Raw genomic sequence first — 26,811 nt, forward strand, 5'->3', positions numbered from 1 at the left:
AGCTCTTCTCACAATGTTGGGCACAAACTGACCACCAAACCGATACCGAGAGAATTTTCCAAGACAGGATGCCTGACTCTGGGCTGCTTATAGAGTAAGTTAAATAGCGCGGTAGGTCTGTTGCGTTTTGGGGCAGCCTGTAGTTAGAAACGGCAAAACCGATCCGATGGAGATTTTAATATTACCACCAAACGCACAAACGCCCGTCTCCAAAAATGGCAAATTAAATAGGGGTGAAAATTGGGATATCTGAAAAAAAAAAAAAAGGAGGGGAGGGCTTGGAGGAGATACTATCCTAGAGGAAAAGCGAATACGGGCCCAAGTTCATTCCCCGGCTCTCCTGTGCAGGGAACGTTGACCGTCAAGACAGCAACCACGACGATCCAGAAACCCCCGCCATCGACGGGCCGCCTTGGAGTCCAGCAAGAGAAGCCGCGTCTCCGGAGGATGGATGGGTATTCCCGGCCTGGGCTTGCTCGGGGAAGGAGCGGGGGGATTCGCGTTTCCGCTGTTTGAAGTCTCCAGGGCCTACAGGTACGTGCCGCTGGTGTGGTCAGGAGTGGCTACCTGCAGATATTGCAGAGAGCCTTCCCGGTAACTGGCCACCCGGCAGGGCTTTTGGCGCTTGAAGCCCTCTGCCTGCCTCTTCCGCAAGGACTCCGTGATCATATCGGAGAATTCGGCCTGCAGGCGCTGCTGGTTTTCTCTGGAAGAGAAGGGGAGCCGGAAAATTCGCGGCCATTTTTAGTTTTTGTTTATTTCTCTGTAAATGGTATTTGCTGAGCGCTTACTATGCGTCACTCCCTGTTCTAAACGCCGAGTTAGATACAGGCTGATCGGGTTGGACGCGGTCCCTGCCCCACATGGGGCTCACGCTCTTAATCCCCATTTTGCAGATGAGGGAACAGAGAAGTAAAGCGACTTGTCCAAGGTCCACCCAGCTGACAAGTGGCAGAGCCGGGATTAGAACCCAGGTCCTTCTACCTCCCAGAACCGTGTTCTATCCACTAGGCCTCGCTGCTTCTCTGGGTCCAGGGTTCCTCGGGCCCGGAGATGCCCAATTTTCTGAGCCCCCTCTTTCTTCCATTCACCTTCTACCTCTTGATCTAAAGGTTGAGCCTGGCCCTCTCCTTAAAGCTAGCCCCGACCCTCACCCAATTTCTACCCCCGCCACACTCGTGGTATCTGAGCGGCCACGGGGAACTGTACTAGCCATTCGGGCCTAGTGGGAAGAGCCTGGGAATTAGAGGATCTGGGTGCCAATGCCGGCTCCACCATTGCTCTGCTGTGTGGCCTTGAGCAAATCACTTCACTTCTCTGTGCCTCGGTTCCTTCACCTGCAGAATGGGGATTAAGACTGCGAGGCCCTTGTAGGACCCGGTGTCCAACCTGATTATATTGTATCTTCGCCAGAGCATAGTACAGTGCCTGACACATAGTAAGCACTTAACAAATGCCATAACCCACTGTTGGGTAGGGACTGTCTCTATATGTTGCCAATTTGTACTTCCCAAGCGCTTAGTACAGTGCTCTGCACATAGTAAGCGCTCAATAAATACGATTGATGATGATGATGATAAAATAAAATAATGGCCCGTTGTCTGTTCACAAGGAACTTCCACTCTCTAATTGAGGGAGTCAAGCCCCAGCTCAAAACTAACCCTAACACTAACCTTTAGCCCTAACCTTACCCCTCATCCTAGCCCTAAATGAGGTTAAATGACCACCGAGGTTGCTGACGGGTGTATTTTGATTTGGGGAAATGCTTAGAACTGAGATCTTTCACTTCCCCCAAATGGAAGCCTCCTATGCTTGGTCACATAGCACTCTAGAAAGTCCCCAGACTTTTTCACTTCAGAAAGAGGAGCCGAGTAATAATAATAATGATGGTATTTGTTAAATGCTAACTATGCGTCAAGCACTATTCGAAGCTCTGGGGTAGACAGAAGGTAATCAGGTTGTCCCACGTGGGGCTCACAGTCTGAATCCCCGTTTTACAGGTGAGGTAACTGAGGCACAGAAAAGTTAAGTGGTTTGCCCAGGGTCACACAGCAGACAAGTGGAGATTAGAACCCACGTCTTCTGACTGCCAAGCCCAGGTTTTTGCCATGAAGCCAACGTGGCTTTAGACCCTGGCTTTGGCCTTCCATGTTACGCAGTCTCAACTGTCCCACTGAGAATTGAGTGTGTGTGTGTGTTTGGCGGGGGTATGGGGAGTAAGCCCTTATCCATCCCCTGCCGTATCCTAGCCCTGCCCTGCCTCCATACTAACTCCTGTGGATCCACTGCTCAGAAATGCTCTTTTTTATGGTATTTGTTAAGTGCTTACTACGTTCCAGGCACTGCACTTAACACTGCTAGTTACAAGTGAATCAGATTGGACGCAGGCCATGTCACACAACCTGGGGGCTCACGGTCTTAATCCCTATTATACAGATGAGGGAACTGAGGCCCAGAGAAGTGACGTGACTTGCCCAAGGTCACGCAACAGACAAGGGGCAGAGTTGGGACTAGAACCCAGGTCCTGCTGAGTTCCAGACCCGGGCTCTATCCACTAGGCCATGCTGCTTCTCTTTTCCAAGCCCCTAAGGCGAAGGGAAAAATTGAGATGGTGATTGAGGCAGATGAGACAAAAAAGGAAAATCAACCCCTTTTCTCAACTGAAGCAGTGTGGGCTAGTGGAAAGAACTCGGGTCTGGGTGTCACTCCACCACTTACCTGCTGTGTGGCCTCAGGGAAGACGCTTAACTGCTCTGTGCCATCATTTCCTCATCTGTAAAGCTGGGATTCAATTCCTGTTCTCCCTCACCTTTACGAGCCTCACGTGGGACTGGAACTGTGTCTGACCTGATCGTCTTGTATCCGCCCCATTGTTTAGTACAATGCCTGGCTCAGAGTAAGCGCTTAACAAATACCGCAATTATTAGTATCATCATTATCAGTCTCTGTCCAGTACTGCCTCTTCCTCTTTCCCTGCCCCCTTGGTTTTACCTCAGTAACCGAGATCACAGTCTTACCCCACCCTAGTAGAAGTACTTCCCCAATTAGCTTCTTCATGAAACAGATTGCACGCCCACACATACGTGTATTACACATGGATGTGCACATGTGTAGGGTGGCAGGGTGGCCTAGTGGAACAATCCCAGGCGTAGGAGTCCGAGGACTTGGGTTCTCATTCCAGCTCCGCCACTTATCTGCTGCGTGACCTTGGCCAAGTCACTTGCTTTGGTTTCCTTTTGGGTAAAACGGGGGTCCAATACCTGTTCTTCCTCCTATTAGTCTGTGAGCCTCAAGTGGGGCAATAAGGTGAACCGATACCCCAAAGTGGCCTAACTCTGTCACTCTTGCGGTAGTCATGTGGCCCGCTGAGTTCGGATTCCTCCTTTTTTGCTTATCCACGTGTCGTTAGTGCTGCCTAGGTGGCAGAATTTTGTGGCCAGGTTAAGTTCTTCATTTCTACTAAAAATATTTGGTTTCATGAAAGGCTTCCCGACTTTAGGCACGTATCCTTGCACGGAGCCTGAGTTGTCTTCAGACCGATTGTCACGTTTGTAGCAAATACTGGCACAGCCTACAATAAATAAATCTGTGACAGACCCACTCACGCCCCATCCCTATCACAATCTTTTAGACTGTGAGCCCACTGTTGGGTAGGGACTGTCTCTATATGTTGCCAATTTGTTCTTCCCAAGCGCTTAGTACAGTGCTCTGCACATAGTAAGCGCTCAATAAATACGATTGATGATGATGATGATCCCTACCCACCCACCCGTACCTGCTGACACGTGCTCACTCCAACATAAATCCCACAGCCACTTCTTTTATTAACTCTCCCTACTGCCCAATTCTCCAGTTCGACCCCGTTTCCCACCTCCACAGTGTGGGACTATGGGCTGCTCGCCATCAATCTGACCCCCGCCTTCACACACCCCCAGCCTGGTGTGGGGGGTATGATGATGTCCTCATGCAGCACTACGCTGGAAAATCAATCAATCAATCATATTTATTGAGCGCTTACTGTGTGCAGAGCACTGTACTGAGCGCTTGGGAAGTACAAGTTGGCAACAAGTTGGAAAAGCAGCATGGCCTAGTAGATAGAGCCCGGGCCAGAGAATCAGAAAAACCTGGGTTCTCATCCCATCTCCGCCACTTGTCTGCTGTGTGACCTTGGGCAAGTCACTTGACTTCTCTGTGCCTCATCTGTAAAATGGGGATTAAGACTGCGAGCCCCATGTGGGACAGGGACTGTGTCCCACCTGATTAGCTTTTATAATAATAATAATAATAATAATGTTGGTATTTGTTAAGCGCTTACTATGTGCAAAGCACTGTTCTAAGCGCTGGGGTAGATACAAGGTAATCAGGTTGTCCCACGTGGGGCTCACAGTCTTCGTCCCCATTTTACAGATGAGGGAACTGAGGCCCAGAGAAGTTAAGTGACTTTTATCTACATCAGCGCTTGGAACAGCGCTTGACACATAGTAAGCGCTTAACAAATACCGTCATCATTATTATTACCATTATTACGCATGATGTCATCTGGGTCAAGTGCGGGTGGGGAGGAGCTCCAGTTAACATGACCTTTATTAATAATAATAATAATTATTATTATTATTATAGTATTTGTTAAGCGCTTACTATATTCCCCACAGCACCTGTATATATGTTTGTACATATTTATTACTCTATTTATTTATTTATTCATTTTACTTGTACATATCTATTCTATTTATTTTATTTTGTTAGTATGTTTGGTTTTGTTCTCTGTCTCCCCCTTTTAGACTGTGAGCCCACTGTCTCTATGTGTTACCAATTTGTACTTCCCAAGCGCTTAGTCCAGTGCTCTGCACATAGTAAGCGCTCAATAAATACGATTGATGATGATGATGATGTGCCAGGCACTGTACTAAGCTCTGGGGTGAGTACAAAGAAATCAGGTTTGGATACGGTCCCTATCCCACATCGAGCTCACAGTCTCAATCCCCATTTTACAGACGAGGTAACTGGGGACAAGAGAAGTGAAGCGACTTGCCCAAGGTCACCCAGCCGACAAGTGGCAGAGCCAGGATTAGAATCCATGGCCTGCGGGCTACCGGGCTCGTGCTCTTTAAGACAAGCGTGTGGTTCAATGCGGGGAACCTCCAGCTCCCCACCCTCGGCCCCAGGCTTACACAGATGGCGGCGTGGGCAGGTTATATTCCTGGTGCTTCATCCCCGTCAGCCAGAACGTGGTCTCCGTTCCCTTGCCCTAATGTCACAAAAGAGAGAGAGACGTTCAGTAGCTCAGCCACTGGACCCCAGACCCACCTTCGATTCCGGGCCCGACGGTAAGCGAGTGCCTCGGGACGCGTCGCCAAGGCGTCGATCAAGGAAGTGACCTTGGCATCACTTCTCTGGGCTTTGGCTCCCTCATCCGTCAGTCAATTATATTTATTGAGCAGTTACTCAGTGCAGAACACTATACTAAGCGCTTGGGAGAGTACAATCGGACGGGTCACATTCCCTGCCCACAGTGAACTTACAGCCTAGGGACTGTAAAATGGGGATTGCCACTGTGAACCTCATGTGGGACGTGGGCTGTGTCCAACCTGATTAATTTCATCATCATCATCATCAATCATATTAATTGAGCGCTTACTATGTGCAGAGCACTATACTAAGTGCCTGGGAAGTATCGGGCCCAGCGCAGAGCGCTGTACTAAGCGTTTGACGTGACACATTCCCTGCCCACAGTGAGTACAGCCTAGAGACTGTAAAATGGGGATTGCCACTGTGCACCTCCTGTGGGACATGGGCTGTGTCCAACCTGATTAATTTCATCATCATCATCATCAATCGTATTTATTGAGCGCTTACTATGTGCAGAGCGCTGTACTAAGCGCTTGGGAAGTATCGGGCCCAGCGCGGAGCGCTGTACTAAGCACTTGACGTGACACATTCCCTGCCTACAGTGAGTTTACAGCCTAGAGACTGTAAAATGGGGCTTGCCACCGTGAACCTCCTGTGGGACATGGGCTGTGTCCAACCTGATTAATTTCATCATCATCATCATCATCAATCGTATTTATTGAGCGCTTACTAGGTGCAGAACACTGTACTAAGCCCTTGGGAAGTATCGGGCCCAGCGCGGAGTGCTGTACTAAGCGCTTGACATGACACATTCCCTGCCTACAGTGAACTTACAGCCTAGAGACTGTAAAATGGGGATTGCCACTGTGAACCTCATGTGGGACATGGGCTGTGTCCAACCTGATTAATTTCATCATCATCATCATCAATCGTATTTATTGAGCGCTTACTAGGTGCAGAGCGCCGTACTAAGCCCTTGGGAAGTATCGGGCCCAGCGCGGAGCGCTGTACGAAGCGCTTGACGTGACACATTCCCTGCCCACAGTGAGTTTACAGCCTAGAGACTGTAAAATGGGGATTGCCACCGTGAACCTCCTGTGGGACATGGGCTGTGTCCAACCTGATTAGTTTCATCATCATCATCATCAATCGTATTTATTGAGCGCTTACTATGTGCAGAGCGCTGTACTAAGCGCTTGGGAAGTATCGGGCCCAGCGCGGAGCGCTGTACTAAGCGCTTGACGTGACACATTCCCTGCCCACAGTGAGTTTACAGCCTAGAGACTGTAAAATGGGGATTGCCACTGTGAACCTGCGCTCAATAAATACGATTGATTGATTGATTGCCACTGTGAACCTAATCAGTCAATCAATCGGATTTACTGAGTGCTTACTGTGTGCAGAGCACTGTACTAAGCGCCTGGGAAGTACAAGTTGGCAACATATAGAGACGGTCCCTACCCAACAGTGGGCTCACAGTCTAGAAGATGTGGGACATGGGCCGTGTCCAATCTGATTAATTTGTATCGGGCCCAGCGTTTAGGTCAAGCGTGGAACATAGTAAGCGCCTAACAAAATGCCATTAAAAGAAACTGTAAGTAGCCAGCCACCCTACCTCTGTGTCAGAGCCTGATTATCTTGTACCCCAGTGCCTAGCACAGTGTATATGTTGCCAACTTGTACTTTCCAAGCGCTTAGTACAGTGCTCCGCACACAGTAAGCGCTCAATAAATACGACTGAATGAATGAATGAATGCTTAGTGGATAAATACCATTATTTTTAATAATAATGCAGATATTGAGAGTTATAATTTTAGAATGTTAGGAAGCAGCATGTTCTAGTGGAAAGAGCACAGGCCCAGGAGTCAGTTGTCTTCTGTGTGACCTTGGCCAAGTCACTTCTGTGCCTCAGTTTCCTCAACTGCAAAATGGGGGTTCAGTACCTGTTCTCCCTTCTGTTTAGATTGTGAGCATTATGTGGGACAGGGATTGTGTCTAACCCGGTTAACTTGTTTCCACCCCAGTGCTTAGAACAGGGATTGACACCTAGTAAGCACCTAACAAATACCATAATAAATATAGCAACGAAGACTAAATAACTAATGTTTTTGTTGGGACCGGACGCTTGGCCTGAGGCCCCCATTGGTCTTTTTATTCACGGGACTTGTTGGACTCTGAACTTTGGTTTTTATGTTGTTTGTGTGTTCCTTCTTGTGATCGTAGCCAAACCCTTCCTCACCCGATTCCTAGATTGCGTGCCCCTGAAGGACCTAAGTCTGTGTCTAATTCTCACCGATGTATTTTTTTCCCCCAGTGCTTAGTACAGTGCTCCGCACCCACGTAAGTGCTTAGCAAATACTCCGGCGACAGCTACTACTGTTGCTGCCTCTCTCGCTGCTGTGAGAACGGGGATGTGGGAGGGGAACACAATGGCCCTGGAGCAAAGATGTGGTCTTTCTCCACACCCAGAAATTCGGGGTTCAGGCCCACCTTCGTATGACGTCATTACATTACTCCGCATGTGCACAAAGCACAATGGGATGATGTCATACCAAGCAGGAGGTATTGGCCCATTCTTCCCTGCTTCCGGGGGCGGGCTAATTGGTAATAATACTACTACTAATAATAATTATTATTATTATGGTATTTGTTAAGCGCTTACTATATGCCAAGCACTGTTCGAGGCACTGGGAGAGATAGAAGGTAATCAGGTTGTCCCACGTGGGGTTCACGCTCTTCATCCCCATTTTCCAGATGAGGTAACTGCGGCCCAGAGAAGTGAAGTGGCTTACCCTAGGTCACACAGCAGACAAGTGGCGGAGCCGGGATTAGAATCCACGTCCTCTGACTCCCAAGCCCGGGTTCTTGCCACTAAGGCACGTGAAGCCGGCCCTGCGATTATTGACCATCCCAGGCTGGGACAGTTCGGTTTTTCTTCCCACCATAGTCTGTCCTGCTTTCTTTTCTGGGCGTTACTGATTATCCGTCTCCCCCTCTAGACCTTAAGCTCACTGCGGGCAGGGAATGTGTTTGTTGTTCCGTTGAACTCTCCCAAGCGCTTGTACAGTGCTCTGCACACGGTAAGCACTCAAAAAATACGATTGAACGAATGAATGAATCTCCAGGTGGGCCTCCCCTCAGTTATCAAAAGTCACACATTTACGTGGGGCAGGTTTCCCAAGTTTGGTGGACTCTCCTCTCCTCGGATTTGGGAGCCAAAGGGCACCCAGGGAGCGTCATGGAAGATTAGAGATGCTGACTGGAGTTTTCGTGACATTCTGGAGAGCTGGGTCAGGCAGAATAGGCATCATCCTAGCTCGTGGGCAGGGAACGTCTCTGTTTATTATTCGATTTGATTCTCCCAAGCGCTTAGTACAGTGCTTTGCACACAGTAAGCGCTCCGTAAATATGATTTAATGAAAGAATGGTGGTATGGAAGACACTTTGTGAATGTGGCTGTGTGTGGGAGAGGGAAGGGGAGAGAGGCGCTTACCTTTAGAAACGTTTCTCCTCTTACTTCGTACAGGAACTGGCACTGTGTCCTTTTGAGAATGGCGATAGTGGAGCCACTGACGTGAATCCTCAATGCTAGAGACAAACAAACAAAAAGCCAAAAGGACTTTTACTCCAGAAACTGGTTTCAGTGGGGCTGCCTTTCCCCAGATGTCTGCGGCGGTTCCCAGTAGGGGCTGCAATGGGGTGAAGGAAAACCTGGTAACTCCAGGGCCCTTCCTTTCAATCAATCAATCAATCACTGATATTGATTGAGTGCCTTCTCTGTGCAGAGCACTGTGCTAAGCACTTTGGGAGTGCTCTATAACGATACGACCCATTCTTCCTGTCTCTAAGATCACAGGCATTGTGTGTGGGGCAGGGACTGAATATCTCATATCTACCTTGGCTCTCAGCACCAAGTAAATGCTTAATAGACTATTATTCTTATCACTAGTATGATGATTATGGTGATTATTCACAGAGCTTGACCACCTTTCCCTCAAAGTGGGGAGCAGAACAAAGTCAATCAATCAATCAATCGTATTTATTGAGCGCTTACTATGTGCAGAGCACTGTACTAAGCGCTTGGGAAGTACAAATTGGCAACACATAGAGACAGTCCCTACCCAACAGTGGGCTCACAGTCTAAAAGGGGGAGACAGAGAACAGAACCAAACATACCAACAAAATAAAATAAATAGGATAGAAATGTACAAGTAAAATAAATAAATAAATAAATAAATAAATAGAGTAATAAATATGTACAACCATATATACATATATACAGGTGTTGTGGGGAAGGGAAGGAGGTAAGATGGGGGGATGGAGAGGGGGACGAGGGGGAGAGGAAGGAAGGGGCTCAGTCTGGGAAGGCCTCCTGGAGGAGGTGAGCTCTCAGCAGGGCCGGATCTGAGTGGACAGAGGAGGAAGTCATTTTGGGGGAAGAACCCCAAGATCGAGTGGAAAGGCCGTTTGCTGGACCAGGGGAGAGACTGCTCCCATTCACCCCATGATATCTTGGGTCCCGCCCTGTCGGGGGGCAGCGAGGAGGGAGATAGAGGAAGGAGGCCAGGGCTTACGGAGGCCAGTTGACTCCATCCTGGAGGCCGTGTTCACCGTATCTCCAAACAGACAGTAACGGGGCATCTTAATTCCAACCACTCCGGCGGCACACGGGCCTGCAGGGGGGAGCCAGGATAAGGAGGAGGAAAGGTTACCAGTCACCCCATGTTGCAGTCCCCCACTGCCCACCACTCTGAGATCCCCAGCAGGCAGAAGTACACCTCCGGTTGGATGTGTCCGATGTCGCCTGGGCACTCTGGGCTCCGGGGCCAGGCACGTGGCGAGGGCAGAGGTGGGCAAGCAGAAAAGCCACGGGGACGCTCAGACGGCTCCTCCGCCAACCAGGGAGGAAGGCCGCGCCCCTCCCTTGCCTCCGTGGCCAGCCGGAGAGCAGCCCACCCGGCCTCCGAGTCCCAGCTTCATCTCCCCACTCCTTCCCAGCTCCAAGACCCACAGGGAAACCACTCCAGCCCCATCCACTTCCTTCCTCCCAGGCTCCCAGGGGCACCAGGAGACTAAAACCAGCTGGTTCCAGGAGCTGGATGGGAATAAAGTCAGCTTTCGGGGAGCCACTGAGGCCCGCCCCACCCTCAGACGCTTGGCCCTGCAAAGCCGGGAAGGTTCACCCCTCCCCAGCCCTCAGCGCCTACACCGTGATACCATCACACGCCGCGGGCACACACGGCATCCCCTCGGTCCCTGGTCATTATCATTATTATCATTAACAATTATCATTATTATTAGCCATCGTCACTGCCAACACCAGCCTTTGTTTGGGCCTGAAGCTAGGACAGCAAGGGAGGAAGAGGTGAAAGCTTACAGATTAAGAACCTCTCTCTTTCTGTCTTGTCACCTGTCTCTTTTGAGTTCCTCTCTCTCCTGACCACCCTGGCCTCTTGTTTCCTCATGGCCTCTTGGTTCCTCCCCCCAGTCCCTGGTCACACAGGCCCCGCCGCTGCCACCCCAGAGAGAAAGAGACATGAGGCCGTTGGCATCCTCGACCTCCGCCACCCCTCTGATGCGGTCACTTTCCTCAAAGTAGAGCTGGCCCTGCTTTATAGGAGACCTTTCAAGTCCAAACTAGCCCCAGCGTCCTTGAGTGACCATCAGCTGCGGGGCGAATTCTGGGAGGTGACCAAATCCTCCCGGCCGGGGCCTACTCCCAGCGTCGGAGGCCAGACCCCGTACCGGAGTGCACGCCGATGCGAATCCAGACGGGCAGGCCGGGGAGATGGCGGAGTTCGAAGGAGCCCATGAAGCTGAGGATGTCCAACGCCATCTTGGCGATGTCCACCGCATGCCGATGGCCGTTCCTCTTTGGCAGACCGCTAGCCACCATGTAGGCATCGCCAATGGTCTCCACCTGTGGGGACGGTTTGACATCACCAGCCGGGGCTGCTGGAAATCCATCAGAGGCCTTCCCAGACTGAGCCCCCTTTTTCCTCTCCTCAATCAATCAATCAATCAATCGTATTTATTGAGCGCTTACTATGTGCAGAGCACTGTACTAAGCGCTTGGGAAGTACAAATTGGCAACACATAGAGACAGTCCCTACCCAACAGTGGGCTCACAGTCTAAAAGGGGGAGACAGAGAACAAAACCAAACATACCAACAAAATAAAATAAATAGGATAGAAATGTACAAGTAAAATAAATAAATAAATAAATAGAGTAATAAATATGTACAACCATATATACATATATACAGGTGCTGTGGGGAAGGGAAGGAGGTAAGATGGGGGGATGGAGAGGGGGACGAGGGGGAGAGGAAGGAAGGGGCTCAGTCTGGGAAGGCCTCCTGGAGGAGGTGAGCTCTCAGCAGGGCCTTGAAGGGAGGAAGAGAGCTAGCCTGGCGGAGGGGCAGAGGGAGGGCATTCCAGGCCCGGGGGATGACGTGGGCCGGGGGTCGATGGCGGGACAGGCGAGAACGAGGTACAGTGAGGAGATTAGCGGTGGAGGAGCGGAGGGTGCGGGCTGGGCTGGAGAAGGAGAGGAGGGAGGTGAGGTAGGAGGGGGCGAGGTGATGGACAGCCTTGAAGCCCAGGGTGAGGAGTTTCTGCCTGATGCGCAGATTGATTGGTAGCCACTGGAGGTTTTTGAGGAGGGGAGTAATATGCCCAGAGCGTTTCTGGACAAAGATAATCCGGGCAGCAGCATGAAGTATGGATTGAAGTGGAGAGAGACACGAGGATGGGAGATCAGAGAGAAGGCTGGTGCAGTAGTCCAGACGGGATAGGATGAGAGCTTGAATGAGCAGGGTAGCGGTTTGGATGGAGAGTAAAGCTCCCCATCCCCCTGCCCTACCTCCTTCCCCTCCCCACAGCACCTGTATAGATGTTTGTGCAGATTTATTACTCTATTTATTTTACTTGTACATATTTCCTATTCTATTTATTTTAATAATAATAATAATAATGACATTTATTAAGCACTTACTATGTGCAAAGCACTGTTCTAAGCGCTGGGGAGGTTACAAGGTGATCAGGTTGTCCCACGGGGGGCTCACAGTCTTAATCCCCATTTTACAGATGAGGTCACTGAGGCCCAGAGAAGTTAAGTGACTTGCCCAAAGTCACACAGCTGACAATTGGCAGAGCCGGGATTTGAACCCATGACCTCTGACTCCAAAGCCCTTGCTCTTTCCTACTGAGCCACGCTGCTTCAATGTTGTGCATCTAGCTTTAATTCTATTCCGGCGACTAGACACCCGTCCACATGTTTTGTTTTGTTGTCTGTCTCCCCCTTCTAGACTGTGAGCCCGTTGTTGGGTAGGGACCGTCTCTATATGTTGCCGACTTGTACTTTCCAAGCACTTAGTACAGTGCTCTGCACACAATAAGTGCTCAATCAGTACGATTGAATGAATGAATGAATGAATCAGGGCGAGAGTAGGAGGGAAGCAGTGTGGTCTACTGGAAAGATCCAAGGCCTGGGAGTGAGAGGACCCGGGATCTAATCCTGGCTCCGTCACTTGCCTTTTGTGTGACCTTAGGCCAGTCACTTCACTTCCCTGTGCCTCAGTTTCCTTGTCTGTAAAATGGGGATGAAATTCCCCGTTTTCCCTCCCATTAAGATGGTCCCATGTGGGACAGGCACTGCGTCTGACCCGATTATCTTGAATCTCTCCCAGCACTTAGCCCAGTGCTTGGTTTAATGAAAGCACTTAACAAATGACAACAATTATCTTTATTAGTAGCCATCGTCACCGCCAACACCAGCCTTTGGGCCTGAAGCTAGGACAGCAAGGGATGAAGAGGTGAAAGCTTACAGATTTAAGAACCTCTCTCTTTCTCTCTGTCTTGTCACCTGTCTCTTTTGAGTTCCTCTCTCTCCTGACTGTCCTGGCCTCGTGTTTCCGCATTGACCAGCCTTTGCGGACCTCCAGATTCGCCTCACATCAGCAGCCCCCCGACGTGAGTCAACCCCGTAATTACTCAGCACCGCTTCCCATCGGAGATCAATCCTTCAGTGGATCCGATCACTCAGTCCTCTTCCCCCCACGACCCCCCCAGTTATTTTCGGCGCAGATTCCGGTCACCTTATAGACGTCGTGGTGGTCCAGGATGTGGTCAAAGCTCATGTAGACGTCATTGAGCATGTCCACCACCTCCATGGGCGTGCTGTACTTGCAGATGGTGGTGAAGCCCACGATGTCGCTGAAGTAGATGGTCACTTCCTCGTACAGCTCCGGTTCCACCAGCCCCGTCTCCTTCAGGGACTTCACCACCAGCCTGAGGGGAGGGAGAAACCCTCAGGACTGTGCGTTAGCGAGGGCGGGAGAGGACATATTTATTACTCTATTTATTTATTTATCTTGTACATATCTATCCTATTTTTTTTATTTTGTTAGTATGTTTGGTTTTGTTCTCTGTCTCCCCCTTTTAGACTGTGAGCCCACTGTTCGGTAGGGACTGTCTCTATATATTGCCAATTTGTACTTCCCAAGCGCTTAGTCCAGTGCTCTGCACATAGTAAGCGCTCAATAAATACGATTGATGATGATGATGATGATGACGTCGGCCTGGGGAGCTGACGTGCTGATTGAGACCCCCGTGCCGGGGAGGGCCGGAGCTGGGAGCCGACGCCGACCCCCCAGGCTCCATCCCGTGGTGTGCTGATGGACAGAAGAAAAAAGTCGCTTAACTTCTCTGGGCCTCAGTTCCCTCATCTGTAAAATGGGGATTAAGACCGTGAGCCCCGCGTGGGACAACCTGATTACCTTGTAACCTCCCCAGCGCTTAGAACAGTGCTTTGCACATAGTAAGCGCTTAATAAATGCCATCATTACTATTATTATTATTATAAACTAAATGACCAGTTTAGGTCTCCACTTGCATTTCTCGCCTGGCGCTTAGTACAGTGCTTTGCACACAACAGCCTGGCCTAGAGAAGCAGCGTTGTGTAGTCACTAGACCACAGGCCTGGGAGTCAGAAGGTTGTGGGTTCTAATCCCGGCTCCACCACTTGCCTCCTGTGTGACCTTGGGCAGGTGACTTCACTTCTCTGTGCCTCAGTTCCCTCATCTGTAAAATGGGAATGAACACTCTGTGGGACAGGGACCGTGCCCAGCTCGATTATCTCATATCTACCCCCGTGCTTAATACGGTGACTGGAACAGAGTAAGTGCTTAACAAATACCACAATTATTATTATTGTACTACTATTATTGCATGGTTATTAAAAAGCAGCATGGTTTAGTTGATGGATCATGGGAATCAGAAGGAGCAGGGTTCTAATCCCATCTCTGCCGCATGTCTGCTGTGTGACCTTGGGCAAGGCACTTTACTTCTCTGGGCCTCAGTTCCCTCGACTGTAAAATGGGGATTGAAACTGTGAGCTCTATGTGGGAGAGGGATTGTGTCCAGCCAGATTTGCTTGTGTCCATCGTAGCAGTTAGTACAGTGCCCGGCACATAGTAAGCGTTTAACAAATACCATAATAATAATTATTATTATTGTTATTAATCTCGTTATGGACAAGGAATGTATCTATCATTGTAATAATAATAATAATGATAATGGTGGCATTTATTAAGCGCTTACTATGTGTAAAGCACTGTTCTAAGCGCTGGGGAGGATACAAGGTGATCAGGTTGTCCCACGTGGGGCTCACAGTTTTAATCCCCATTTTACAGATGAGGGAACTGAGGCCCAGAGAAGTGAAGTGACCTGCCCAAAGTCACACAGTCATCCAATGCCATTGTATTGTGGTATTGTACTTTCTCAAGTGCTTAGTACAGTGTTCTGCACACAGTAAGTGCTCAGCAGGAGAAGCAGCGTGGCTTAGTGGATAGAGCGTGGGCTTGGGATTCAGAAAGACCCGGCCTTTAATCCCGGCTCTGCCACATGTCTGCTGCGTGACTTTGGGCAAGTCACTTCACTTCTCTGGGCCTCAGTTCCCTCATCTGTAAAAGGGGGATTAAGACTGTGAGCCCCATATGGTAAGACGGTAAGCTCATTGTGGGCAGGGAATATGGCTGTTTGTTGTTGTATTGTACTCTCCCAACTCTCAGTACAGTGCATCCAACCTGATTAACTTGGATCTATCCCAGGGTTTAGTGCCGTGCTTGGCACATAGTGCTTAACAAGTACCTTAATTATTATTATGATTATTACTACTCTCCCAAGGGCTTAGTACAGTGCTCCGCACACACAATAAGGACTCCAGAAATACAATCGAGTGAACAAATGAAAAGGGTAGCATGCCACACAGGGAGCTTCCCTCCAGCGGGCGGTCCTCCCCGAGGACGGACCTGGGGAGGAGCAGGAAGTTGAGTTTGTCGGCCCGATCCCGCTCGGCTTTGTAGAGCTCCGTCCGCTCCTCCACCAGGTGCTCCAGATTGCGCGAGTAGAGCTGCAGGCGCCGGATCAGGGTGTCCATGTAGCTCTCGCTGTTCTGGCTGTGGAAGTTCCTGCCGGGGGAGAGTAGCATCGGGGGCCTTGACGAGCGGGAAGACACCTCCACCCTCCCGACATCGGAAAGATGCTCCAGACTTGCGGGCGGGGAACGTGTCCGCCAACTCCGTTCTGTTGTAGCGCTTAGTACAGAGCTCTGCACGTGGGGAGCACTCGGTAAGCACCTGTATATATGTATATGTTTGTACATATTACTCTATTTATTTCACTTGTACATATCTATTCTATTAATTTTATTTTGTTAGGATGTTTGGTTTTGTTCTCTGTCTCCCCCTTTTAGACTGTGAGCCCACTGTTGGGCAGGGACTGTCTCTATATGTTGCCAATTTGTACTTCCCAAGCGCTTAGTACAGTGCTCTGCACATAGTAAGCGCTCAATAAATACGATTGATGATGATGATGATCGATTGATTTCAGAGGGGGCTCGTTGTGGGCAGAGAATGTGTCTGTTGCGTTGTTAGACTGTACTCTCCCAAGCGTTCAGTACAGTGCTCGAATCATCTCTCAACATGTTTGTCTACGTGTTTGGTTTTGTTGTCTGTCTCCCCCTTCTAGATTGTGAGCCCGTTGTTGGGCAGGGACCGTCTCTGTATGTTGCCGACTTGTACTTCCCAAGTGCTTAGTACAATGCTCTGCACACAGTAAGCGCTCAATACCTCCTTCCCTTCCCCACAGCACCTGTATATATGTATATATGTCTGTACATATGTATTACTCTGTTTATTTATTTTACTTGTACATATCTATTCTATTTATTTTATTTTGTTAGTATGTTTGGTTTTGTTCTCTGCCTCCCCCTTTTAGACTGTGAGCCCACTGTTGGGTAGGGACTGTCTCTGTATGTTGCCAATTTGTACTTCCCAAGCGCTTAGTACAATGCTCTGCACACAGTAAGCGCTCAATACCTCCTTCCCTTCCCCACAGCACCTGTATATATGTACATATGTTTGTACATATGTATTACTCTATTTATTTATTTATTTTACTTGTACATATCTATTCTATTTATTTTATTTTGTTAGTATGTTTGGTTTTGTTCTCCGTCTCCCCCTTTTAGACTGTGAGCCCACTGTTGGGTAGGGACTGTCTCTAGATGTTGCCAATTTGGACTTCCCAAGCGCTTAGTACAGTGCTCTGCACATAGCGCTCAATAAATACGATTGATGATGATGATGATGATGATAAATACGATTGAATGAATGAACAAATACGATTGACTGAGTAGCAACACCTCTTGGGAAGCCCTCAGGACCAGGGGCCACTTGCCTGCTGGGTGATCTTGGGGAGATTGCTGAACCTCTCCAAACCTCAGTTTCCTCATCTGTAAAATAGGGAGAAGATTCCTGCCCTTTCTCCCTCTTCGACTGTGAGCTCCAGGTAGGAAAGGGACTGTGCCCAACCTGATTGTCTTGCAATGGTATTTGTTAAGCGCTTACTATGAGTCAGAAACAGTATTGAGCGCTGCAGTAGATAGAAGCTAATCAGGTTGGACAGAGTCGTCCCCACCTCCCTCCCCCTATGGGGCTCCCGGTCTTTATTGCCATTTTACAGATGAAGTCAATCAATCAATCAATCAATCGTATTTATTGAGTGCTTACTGTGTGCAGAGCACTGTACTAAGCGCTTAGGATGAGGTTCAGAGAAGTGAAGTGACCTGCCCAAAGTCACACAGCAGACAAGTGGTGGAGTGCTTAACCAACACCACAATTATAATCATTCTTATCACGATGGTTATGAGGAGAGTGGCAGGAGAATCAATCAATCAATCAATCATATTTATTGAGCGCTTACTATGTGCAGAGCACTGTACTAAGCGCTTGGGAAGTACAAATTGGCAACATATAGAGACAGTCCCTACCCAACAGTGGGCTCACGGTCTAAAAGGGGGAGACAGAGGACAAAACCAAACATACTAACAAAATAAAATAAATAGAATAGATATGTACAAGTAAAATAAATAGAGTAATAAATATGTACAAACATATATACATATATACAGGTGCTGTGGGGAAGGGAAGGAGGTAAGATGTGGGGGATGGAGAGGGGGACGAGGGGGAGAGGAAGGAAGGGGCTCAGTCTGGGAAGGCCTCCTGGAGGAGGTGAGCTCTCAGCAGGGCCTTGAAGGGAGGAAGAGAGCTAGCTTGGAGGATGGGCAGAGGGATTGGGGGCATTCCAGGCCCGGGGGAGGACGTGGGCCGGGGGTCGATGGCGGGACAGGCGAGAACGAGGTACAGTGAGGAGATTAGCGGCGGAGGAGCGGAGGGTGCGGGCTGGGCTGGAGAAGGACAGAAGGGAGGGGAGGTAGGAGGGGGCGAGGGGATGGACAGCCTTGAAGCCCAGGGGAAGCCAAGACTTTAGACGGTAAGCTCATTGTGGGCAGGGAATATGGCTGTTTGTTGTTGTACTGTGCTCTCCCAACTCTCAGTACAGTGCTCCACACACAGTGAGCGCCCAACAGATACTGTTGAATGAATGGCTCGGGCACATACCCGTAGAGCTTAGCCAGGGTGCTCTCGATTTTCTTGAAGTCAGGCCTCTTCTCCGGATCCTCCTCCCAGCAGCTCTTCATCAGCAGATACACCTGGAGGAAGGAGCCAAGGTAGGCCAGCTGAATCCCGGGAGGCCGGGATGGCGGGGACAGGACCGGGGGGAATCACACACACGGCCTTACCTCCACCTCTTTCTCCTCTGCGTTCTCCAGAAACAGATCCGGGCGGAAGGGCCTCGAACCTTCGGCCTTCTCCACTCGATAGATTTTCTCTGATGTCGAGGGAAACGGAACCACTCAGTCCAGCGGGAACATATGTATGTATAATAATAATAATAATAATAATAATAATAATGGCATTTATTAAGCGCTTACTATGTGCAAGGCACTGTTCTAAGCGCTGGGGGTATACAAGGTGATCAGGCTGTCCCACAGGGGGCTTACAGCCTTCATCCCCATTTTACAGATGAGGTAACTGAGGCCCAGAGAAGTGAAGTGACTTGCCCAGAGTCACACAGCGGACAAGTGGCAGAGCCGGGATTCGAACCCATGACCTCTGACTCCAAAGTCTGTGCTCTTTCCACGGAGCCACGCTGCTTGTATATGTATGCACGGTATATTTCATTGTTAAGTGCTTACTATGTGCCAAGCACTGTTCTAAGCACTGGGGTAGGTACAAGATAATCGGGTTGTCCCACGTGGGGCTCACAGTCTTCATCCCCATTTTACAGATGAGTTAACTGAGGCACAGAGAAGTGAAGTGCTTGCCCAAGGGAGCAGACAAGTGGCACAGCGGGGATTAGAACCCGCGTCCTCTGACTCCCAAGCCCGGGCTCTTGCCAATAAGCCATGCTGCTTCTCTAAGGTCTTAATATCATCATCATCATCATCATCGATCATATTTATTGAGCGCTTACTATGTGCAGAGCACTGTACTAAGCGCTTGGGAAGTACAAATTGGCAACATATAGAGACAGTCCCTACCCAACAGTGGGCTCACAGTCTAAAAGGGGGAGACAGAGAACAAAACCAAACATACTAACAAAATAAAATAAATAGAATAGATATGTACAAATAAAATAAATAAATAGAGTAAAAAATATGTACAAACATATATACATATATACAGGTGCTGTGGGGAAGGGAAGGAGGTAAGATGGGGGGATGGAGAGGGGGACGAGGGGGAGAGGAAAGAAGGGGCTCAGTGTGGGAAGGCCTCCTGGAGGAGGTGAGCTCTCAGCAGGGCCTTGAAGGGAGGAAGAGAGCTAGCTTGGCGGATGGGCAGAGGGATTGGGGGCATTCCAGGCCCGGGTGGACCTTTCTCCGCCGGCCCCAGTTGACAGGAGAGACCCCCTCCTCCCAGCCCCCCAAGCCACGGCGGAGAGCGGACTGAGGGCGTGGACAGACGTGAACCCCCATACCTTTGGGGTCCCAGCAGCACAGGGTATGGAAGGTCTCTTTGCGTAGGATGATCTCCTGGGCGATTATGCCGTAGCTATAAACGTCGCCCTTCTGGGATTCGCTGGCATGCCGGAGGTGTTCGGGAGCCGTCCACAGGTCTGTGAGGCCATGAGGAGAAAGAGGGAAGGCGCGTAGAGCAGTGTTTCACACATAGGAAGCGCTTAACAATCAATCAATCAATCAATCAATCGTATTTATTGAGCGCTTACTATGTGCAGAGCACTGTACTAAGCGCTTGGGAAGTACAAATTGGCAACACATAGAGACAGTCCCTACCCAACAGTGGGCTCACAGTCTAAAAGGGGGAGACAGAGAACAAAACCAAACATACTAACGAAATAAAATAAATAGAATAGATATGTACAAGTAAAATAAATAGAGTAATAAATATGTACAAACATATATACATATATACAGGTGCTGTGGGAAAGGGAAGGAGGTAAGAAGGGGGGGATGGAGAGGGGGACGAGGGGGAGAGGAAGGAAGGGGCTCAGTCTGGGAAGGCCTCCTGGAGGAGGTGAGCCTCAGCAGGGCCTTGAAGGGAGGAAGAGAGCATATTACAATATTAACAAATATTGTAATAATAATAGAAGAATAAGGAGGTTCATCCAACTTCCCCCTCCTCTTCCTGGGGTCTTCCCTCCTCCTCCTCCTCCTCCCCCAGTGGGAAAGAGGGGACAGCAGAAGGAGCTGAGAAGAGGGAGGGAGAGAGATTAGGGGAGGACGAGAGGAAGCCGAGAAGAATTCCAGTTCCCCCTCCTCATACCCCCCCAATGCTCCCTCCCTCTCACCTCCCACCCAGCCAGCGCTACCCTACGGAGCACTACCACGCTGCTTAGAGAAGCGGCGTGGCTCAGCGGAAAGAGCCCGGGCTCTGGAGTCAGAGGTCATGGGTTCGAATCCCGGCTCTACCACCTGTCGGCTGTGTGACCTTGGGCAAGTCACTTAGCTTCTCTGAGCCTCAGTTTCCTCATCTGTAAAATGGGGATTAAGACCGTGAGCCCCCCGTGGGACAACCTGATCACCATGTAGCCCCCCAGCGCTTAGGACAGTGCTCTGCACATAGTAACCGTACCTCGCTCTCGCCTGTCCCGCCATCGACCCCCGGCCCACGTCCTCCCCCGGGCCTGGAATGCCCTCCCTCTGCCCATCTGCCAAGCTAGCTCTCTTCCTCCCTTCAAGGCCCTGCTGAGAGCTCCCCTCCTCCAGGAGGCCTTCCCAGACTGAGCCCCTTCCTTCCTCTCCCCCTCGTCCCCCTCTCCATCCCCCCATCTTACCTCCTTCCCTTCCCCACAACACCTGTATATATGTATATATGGTTGTACATATTTATTACTCTATTTATTTATTTTACTTGTACATACCTATCCTATTCTATTTATTTTGTTAGTATGTTTGGTTTTGTTCTCTGTCTCCCCCTTTTAGACTGTGAGCCCACTGTTGGGTAGGGACTGTCTCTATGTGTTGCCAATTTGTACTTCCCAAGGGCTTAGTACAGTGCTCTGCACCTAGTAAGCGCTCAATAAGTACGATTGATGATGATGAAGTAAGCACTTAACGAATGCCAACATTATTATTATTATTACCCACCCACCCTGAGATGCCCCGCCACTTCCAAACCTTCAGGGCCCACCAGAAACGCCAACTGCTGCAGGAGGCCCACCCCAATCTGGCCCCCATTTTCCCATCATGCTTCCCCCAAGGCACCTCAGCTCTGGTCCGCTTATCTGCTGGTTTCTTTCTCCACTTGTGTCTATTATAACCCACCCTTCTCATTCTAAACCGTGGAATAGTCCCCGTTCTATTTCTGCTGCCTCTCCCGGATTGTCAGTTCCTAAAATCAGGGATTGTGCCGTTGGTTTCTTTCCTATGCCACCCCGCTGCTCCTCAACCTCACCCACTCCTCCCTCCAAGTGCCCTGTACAAGGCAGATGCCCAGGGCAATGCTCAGCATCATCATCAACCGTATTTATTGAGCGCTTACTGTGTGCAGAGCATCCATTAGGTGTTTAATCCACGCCAATAATGCTTTTCCCGGGAAGACTCTTCCCACAAATTGGGAATAGTGGCTGTCGTCTGGGTGACCTTGGGCAAGTGACTTCATTACTCTGAGCCTCAGTTCCCTCATTTGTAAAACGGGATTAAGACTCCGAACCCCATGTGGGACGTGGACTGCATCCTACCTGATTAGCTTGTATTTACTTCAGGGCTTAGAATACAGCCTGGCACATAGTAAGCGCTTAACAAATATTGTAAATTCGTTATGGGCAGGGAATGTGCCAGCTAATCCTGTTTCATTGTACATGCCCAAGCGCTTACTACAGTGCTCTACACATACTAAGAGCTCAATAAATACGATTGAAAAATATCATAAAAAATTATCTGTGCCTTAGCTACCTTATCAGCAAAATGGGAATTAAGACTCTAAGCCCTATGTGGGCCATGAACTGTATCTTAGTTGATTAGCTCGTCTCCATCCCAGTGCTTAGCACAGTGCCTGGCACCTAGTAAGTCCTTAAGTAGCATTTTTAAAAATCCATTTTCCCTGAGAGCACAGGGTGGGGGATGTGTAACTAGCATCACTTACAGATGGCTAAACTCTCAACTCTCCAAGAAATCATGCCCCGTTAAAGGGTGGTCTTAGTCATGGGATAATTAATAATAATAATTGAGATATTTGTTCAGTGCTTTCTATATGCCAAGCCCTGAGGTTGAAACTGTGAGCCCACTGTTGGGTAGGGACTGTCTCTATGTGTTGCCAATTTGTACTTCCCAAGCGCTTAGTACAGTGCTCTGCACATAGTAAGCGCTCAATAAATACGATTGATTGATTGATTGATTGAAACAAGATTATCAGATCAGACACAGTCTCTGTTCCACCCAGGACAGCAGCACGGGAAGCATCTGGGCCTGGGAATCAAAGGACCTGGGTTCTAATCCCGGCTCCACCACTTTCCTGCCGTGGGACCTTGGGCAAACCACTGAACTTCTCTGTGCCTCAGTTTCCTCATCTGCGAAACAGGGATTTAATACCTATTTTCTCTCCTACTTAGAAAGAGTGCACCATATGGAACCTGTTGCTCTTCTAGCTACCCCAGCGCTTAGTGCAGTGCTTGGCACGTGGTAAGCACTTAACAAATACCACTTATTGTTGTTGTTTTGATTATTATTAATGATCAATCCCCAGGTCTCATAGGCTAGCTATTATTGTCGTTGTTTTGATTATTATTAATTATCATTACCCAGGGCTCAAAGTCTAAGGGAGAGCAGGTATTGAATCCCCATTTTCCAGAGGAGGAAATTGAGACCCAGAGAAATGAAGTGACTTGGCCAAGGTCACGCAACAGGCTAAAGGTGGGATAAGAGCTCAGGTCCCCTGACTCCAGGTCCATCTGGCATGTGATGGAGATGCGATCTAATCCTAATCATTCATTCATTCAATCGTTTTTATTGAGGGCTTACTGTGTGCAGAGCACTGTACTAAGCGCTTGGGAAGTACAAGTTGGCAACATACAGAGACGGTCCCTATCCAACAGTGGGCTCACGGTCTAGACGACTGTCAAGGCCTCAAGACTGTCAGGGCGGGGACAAAGCGGCAGCGATGAACGTCGTTCCAAACCTTTCTTGGGAGGCAGAATCGAATTGCAGCCAAAATCAGTGATCTTCACTACCATGCGGCTGTCCACCACGCAGTTGGTGGACTTCAAGCGTCCATGGACTTCTGTTTTGCTGGCGTGCAAGTAAGACATTCCCTAGAATTTCCACATTCAGAGGGAGAGAAAAGGTAAAAATGCAGAACTGCCTGGGCAATAACCACAGCTGTTCCAGGAGCAGCAGGTTGGCCTAGTGAATAAAGCCCAGGCTGGGCAGTCAGAAGGGCCTGGGTTCTAATCCCACCTCCACCACTTGATCATCCTGGTATTTGTTAAGCACTTACTATGTGCCAGGCATTGTACTAAGCACTGGGGTGGATATAAGCAAATTGGGTCGGACTTAGTCCTCATCCCACGTGGGCCTCACAGTCTCCATCCCCAGTTGACGGATGAGATTACTGAGGCACAGAGAATTAAAGAGACTTGCCCAAGGCCAAACATCAGATAAGTGGCGGAACCGGGATTAGAACCCAAGACCTTCTGACACCCAGGCCTGTTCTCTACCCACCACGCCATGCTGCTTCCCAAAGTGGGCAAGTCACTTTACTTCTCTGGCCCTCGTCTGCCAAATGGGAATTAACTTGTGCTTCCCAAGCGCTTAGTACAGTGCTCTGCACACAGTAAGCGCTCAATAAATACGATTGAATGAATGAATGAATGAATGAAGACTGTGAGACCCATGTGGGCCAGGGACTGTGAACAACCTGATTAGCTTGTATCTACCCCAGTGCTTAGTATAGTGCCGGGTACTTAGTAAACACTTGGCAAATACCATAAAAAAAACTGAGATATTTGTTCAACACTGACTATGGGTCAAGCACTGAGCTCTGTGTTGGGGGAGAGATCATACAAGCAGATGAAGCCCAGTTTTTGTCGTACACAGGGCTCACAGTCTAAGCAGGGGGCTCCCAAGTTGGGGAGGGAGGGAGGGAGAAGGGAAAGAGAAGTCACTTGACTTCTCTGTACCTCAGTTTCCTCACCTGTGAAAATGGAGATTAAAGCTGTGAGCCCCGTGTGGGACACGGACTGTGTCAAACCTGCTTAGCTGGTATCTACCCCAGTGCTTAGTACAGTACATGGCACACTCTAAGCGCTTAACGACTACCATTAAAAATATCAGTTCATTTGAAATGAAGTCAGAATCGATACAGTCAATACCGTGTACTGAGCACCTGTGTGCCGAGCACTGTACTAATCACCTGGGCGAATGCAATAGAGTTAATAAACATGATCCCTGCCCTTGAAGACTTTATGGTCTGTGGGCAGAACAGTGGAATAACCCTTTTGGAGAGCACCATGAAGTTAGAGACATAATCCAGTAAACAGATAGACCAGACCAGTTTAGGCCCTGCCTTTGAGGAGCTGACAGTCTAGAGGGTTAGGCACTAACAAGAACCAAAGAGAGAGTCAGCCGAAGTGCCGGCGGAGATATTTTTGGAGGGAAAGTTTCAAACGGGGCAGAATTTCAAGCAGGCATCAGAGCAGGGGGAGATTATACAAGCGGAAAGAACTGTGGCTTCCCTGCTTGGGGTGAGGGTGAAACCGTTGACTCTGAAACACCCTAGTATACTTTTTCTTCCAGAGAATAAGGTTCTCTAAAGAAAGTGTGGCCTAGTAGATAAAGCCCTGGACAGGGAGTCAGAGGACCTGAGTTCTGATCCCGGCTCCATCGCTTGCCTGCTGTGTTAACGTGGGCAAGTCACTTCGCTTCTCCGGGCCTCAGTTTCCTCAGGGGCAAAATGGGGATTCAATACCTGTTCGCCCTTCTACTTAGACTCTGAGCCCCATGTCGGTCAGGGACTGCGTCCGGCCTGCTTAACTTCTATCTACTCCAGATCTTAGAAAAGTGCTCAACACATAGTAAGCACTTAACAATGTCATTAAAAAACTTCCCCATCCAGTGTGATGAAATGGCTATCGCACCATCCTCTAATTAATGCACACACATTGCATTAACCTGTCAGCCTAAACATATTTATACACATCCTCGGCGTATCTGCATACGTGCTTATTCAGGGGTACATTCCATTGTTAATTTCACTTTTTCTAAGTATTTTTTTTGTCTAGACTGCAAGCGCCCGGCTATACCCTAAGTTCATTTTGGGTAGGGAACGTGTCTACCGACTCTGTTATATTGTACTCTCCCAAGTGCTTAGTACAGCGCTCTACACACAGTAAGAGCTCAGTAAATACGATTGATTGATGTTTCTGTCCTGTTCAGGTGAAAGCTAGTTGTGGGTGGCTTTTTTTGTACTTCTTATGTACCAAGTACACTGCATTACACACGAAGGGTGCTCAATAAATACTTTGACTACTATACCAATCAGTCATATTTAATGAGTGCTTACAGTGTGCAGAGCACTGTACTAAGCGCTTAGGAGGTGCTCGGTACGTACCGCTGATGGGGACAAAGAGAGGACTTGATCAGTGATAAAACAGAGGCCAAATTTCCTCCAGTTACCTCCCGCCTGGGTCACCGGTTCACTTACCTTGGCGATATCATACATGACGGAGATTTTAAATTCCAAATCCATGAATGTGCCATCAGGGTAGGAGATTGAGTCATTCAGGACATCCTGAGAGGGAAGAGAAAGGAGGAGGATGATATTCTGTGGCAGGGAAACAGCCGGCCAAAAAGCGCCTTGGGAGAGGTAGCCTTCCTCCCCCTGGAAAGTCTCCTGCTAGGTCAAAGGGCGCCGAAGACCAAGATGGGACATTTCCCATCCCTCTGACTCCCACGTCTGTCTGACATGTGATGGAGACGTGGTCTAATCCTAAATCCTCAAGACTGTCAGGCCCGGGGCAAAGCAGCATCAATGAACGTCATTCCAAATGTTCTTGGGAGGCGGAATCGAATTGCAAGATGGAATTCAGCTCAGAGAAAAATCTTTCTGGGAGTCCGTGTGAGACCGGGATTGCGTTTGACCTAAATGCCACAGGTATTTGCTATTTCAGCCAAATGGGAGGGTCTGAACTGGGCAGAGGAGGCGTGGAGTGCGAGCATTTTTGAGGTTCTCTAGGGTGGGCTGTTGGGGTCCTTAGAAGCTGACCACTGCTCAGCTGCTTGAAAGAATCGGAGCCAGGACTCTTCCCTGCCAAGTTAATTTGGGGCATCTTGGCCCCACCCCAGACCATGGTGGAAAACAACTGTTTGTTGGTTTTTATGGTATTCATTAAGCACTTCCTATGTGCCAGGCTCTGTACTAAGCACTGGGGTGGATGCAAGTTAATCAGATTGGACATAGTCCCTGTCCCACCTAGGGCTCAGGGTCTTGATCTCCATTTTACAGATGAGGGAATGGAGGCACAGAGAAGTGAAGTGACTTGCCCAAGGTCACACAGCAGACAAGTAGCGGAGCTCGGACTAGAACCCAGGTCCTTCTGACT

At 49.2% G+C, this 26,811-nt stretch overlaps 1 protein-coding gene across 2 annotated transcripts in view; it reads right to left on the reverse strand.

The window, feature by feature from the left end:
- Nucleotides 1-168: 168 nt before the first annotated feature.
- Nucleotides 169-26,811, reverse strand: part of GUCY2C (guanylate cyclase 2C) — a 52,806-nt gene continuing 26,163 nt past the window's right edge. For both annotated transcript variants that reach the window (XM_038767856.1, XM_038767855.1), the window contains 12 exons: nt 25,914-26,000; nt 23,391-23,523; nt 19,732-19,869; nt 18,494-18,582; nt 18,312-18,403; nt 15,660-15,818; nt 13,446-13,638; nt 11,095-11,269; nt 9,924-10,022; nt 8,843-8,937; nt 5,172-5,248; nt 169-706 (listed from right to left, as the gene is read on the reverse strand). In XM_038767856.1, coding sequence (XP_038623784.1) covers nt 529-706; nt 5,172-5,248; nt 8,843-8,937; nt 9,924-10,022; nt 11,095-11,269; nt 13,446-13,638; nt 15,660-15,818; nt 18,312-18,403; nt 18,494-18,582; nt 19,732-19,869; nt 23,391-23,523; nt 25,914-26,000 — 1,515 coding nt within the window. In that variant the 3' untranslated portion in view covers nt 169-528. The remainder of the gene's footprint in view (nt 707-5,171; nt 5,249-8,842; nt 8,938-9,923; nt 10,023-11,094; nt 11,270-13,445; nt 13,639-15,659; nt 15,819-18,311; nt 18,404-18,493; nt 18,583-19,731; nt 19,870-23,390; nt 23,524-25,913; nt 26,001-26,811) is intronic.

Source organism: Tachyglossus aculeatus, chromosome 27 (assembly GCF_015852505.1).
Source record: "Tachyglossus aculeatus isolate mTacAcu1 chromosome 27, mTacAcu1.pri, whole genome shotgun sequence".
In the NCBI taxonomy this organism is placed as follows: domain Eukaryota; kingdom Metazoa; phylum Chordata; class Mammalia; order Monotremata; family Tachyglossidae; genus Tachyglossus; species Tachyglossus aculeatus.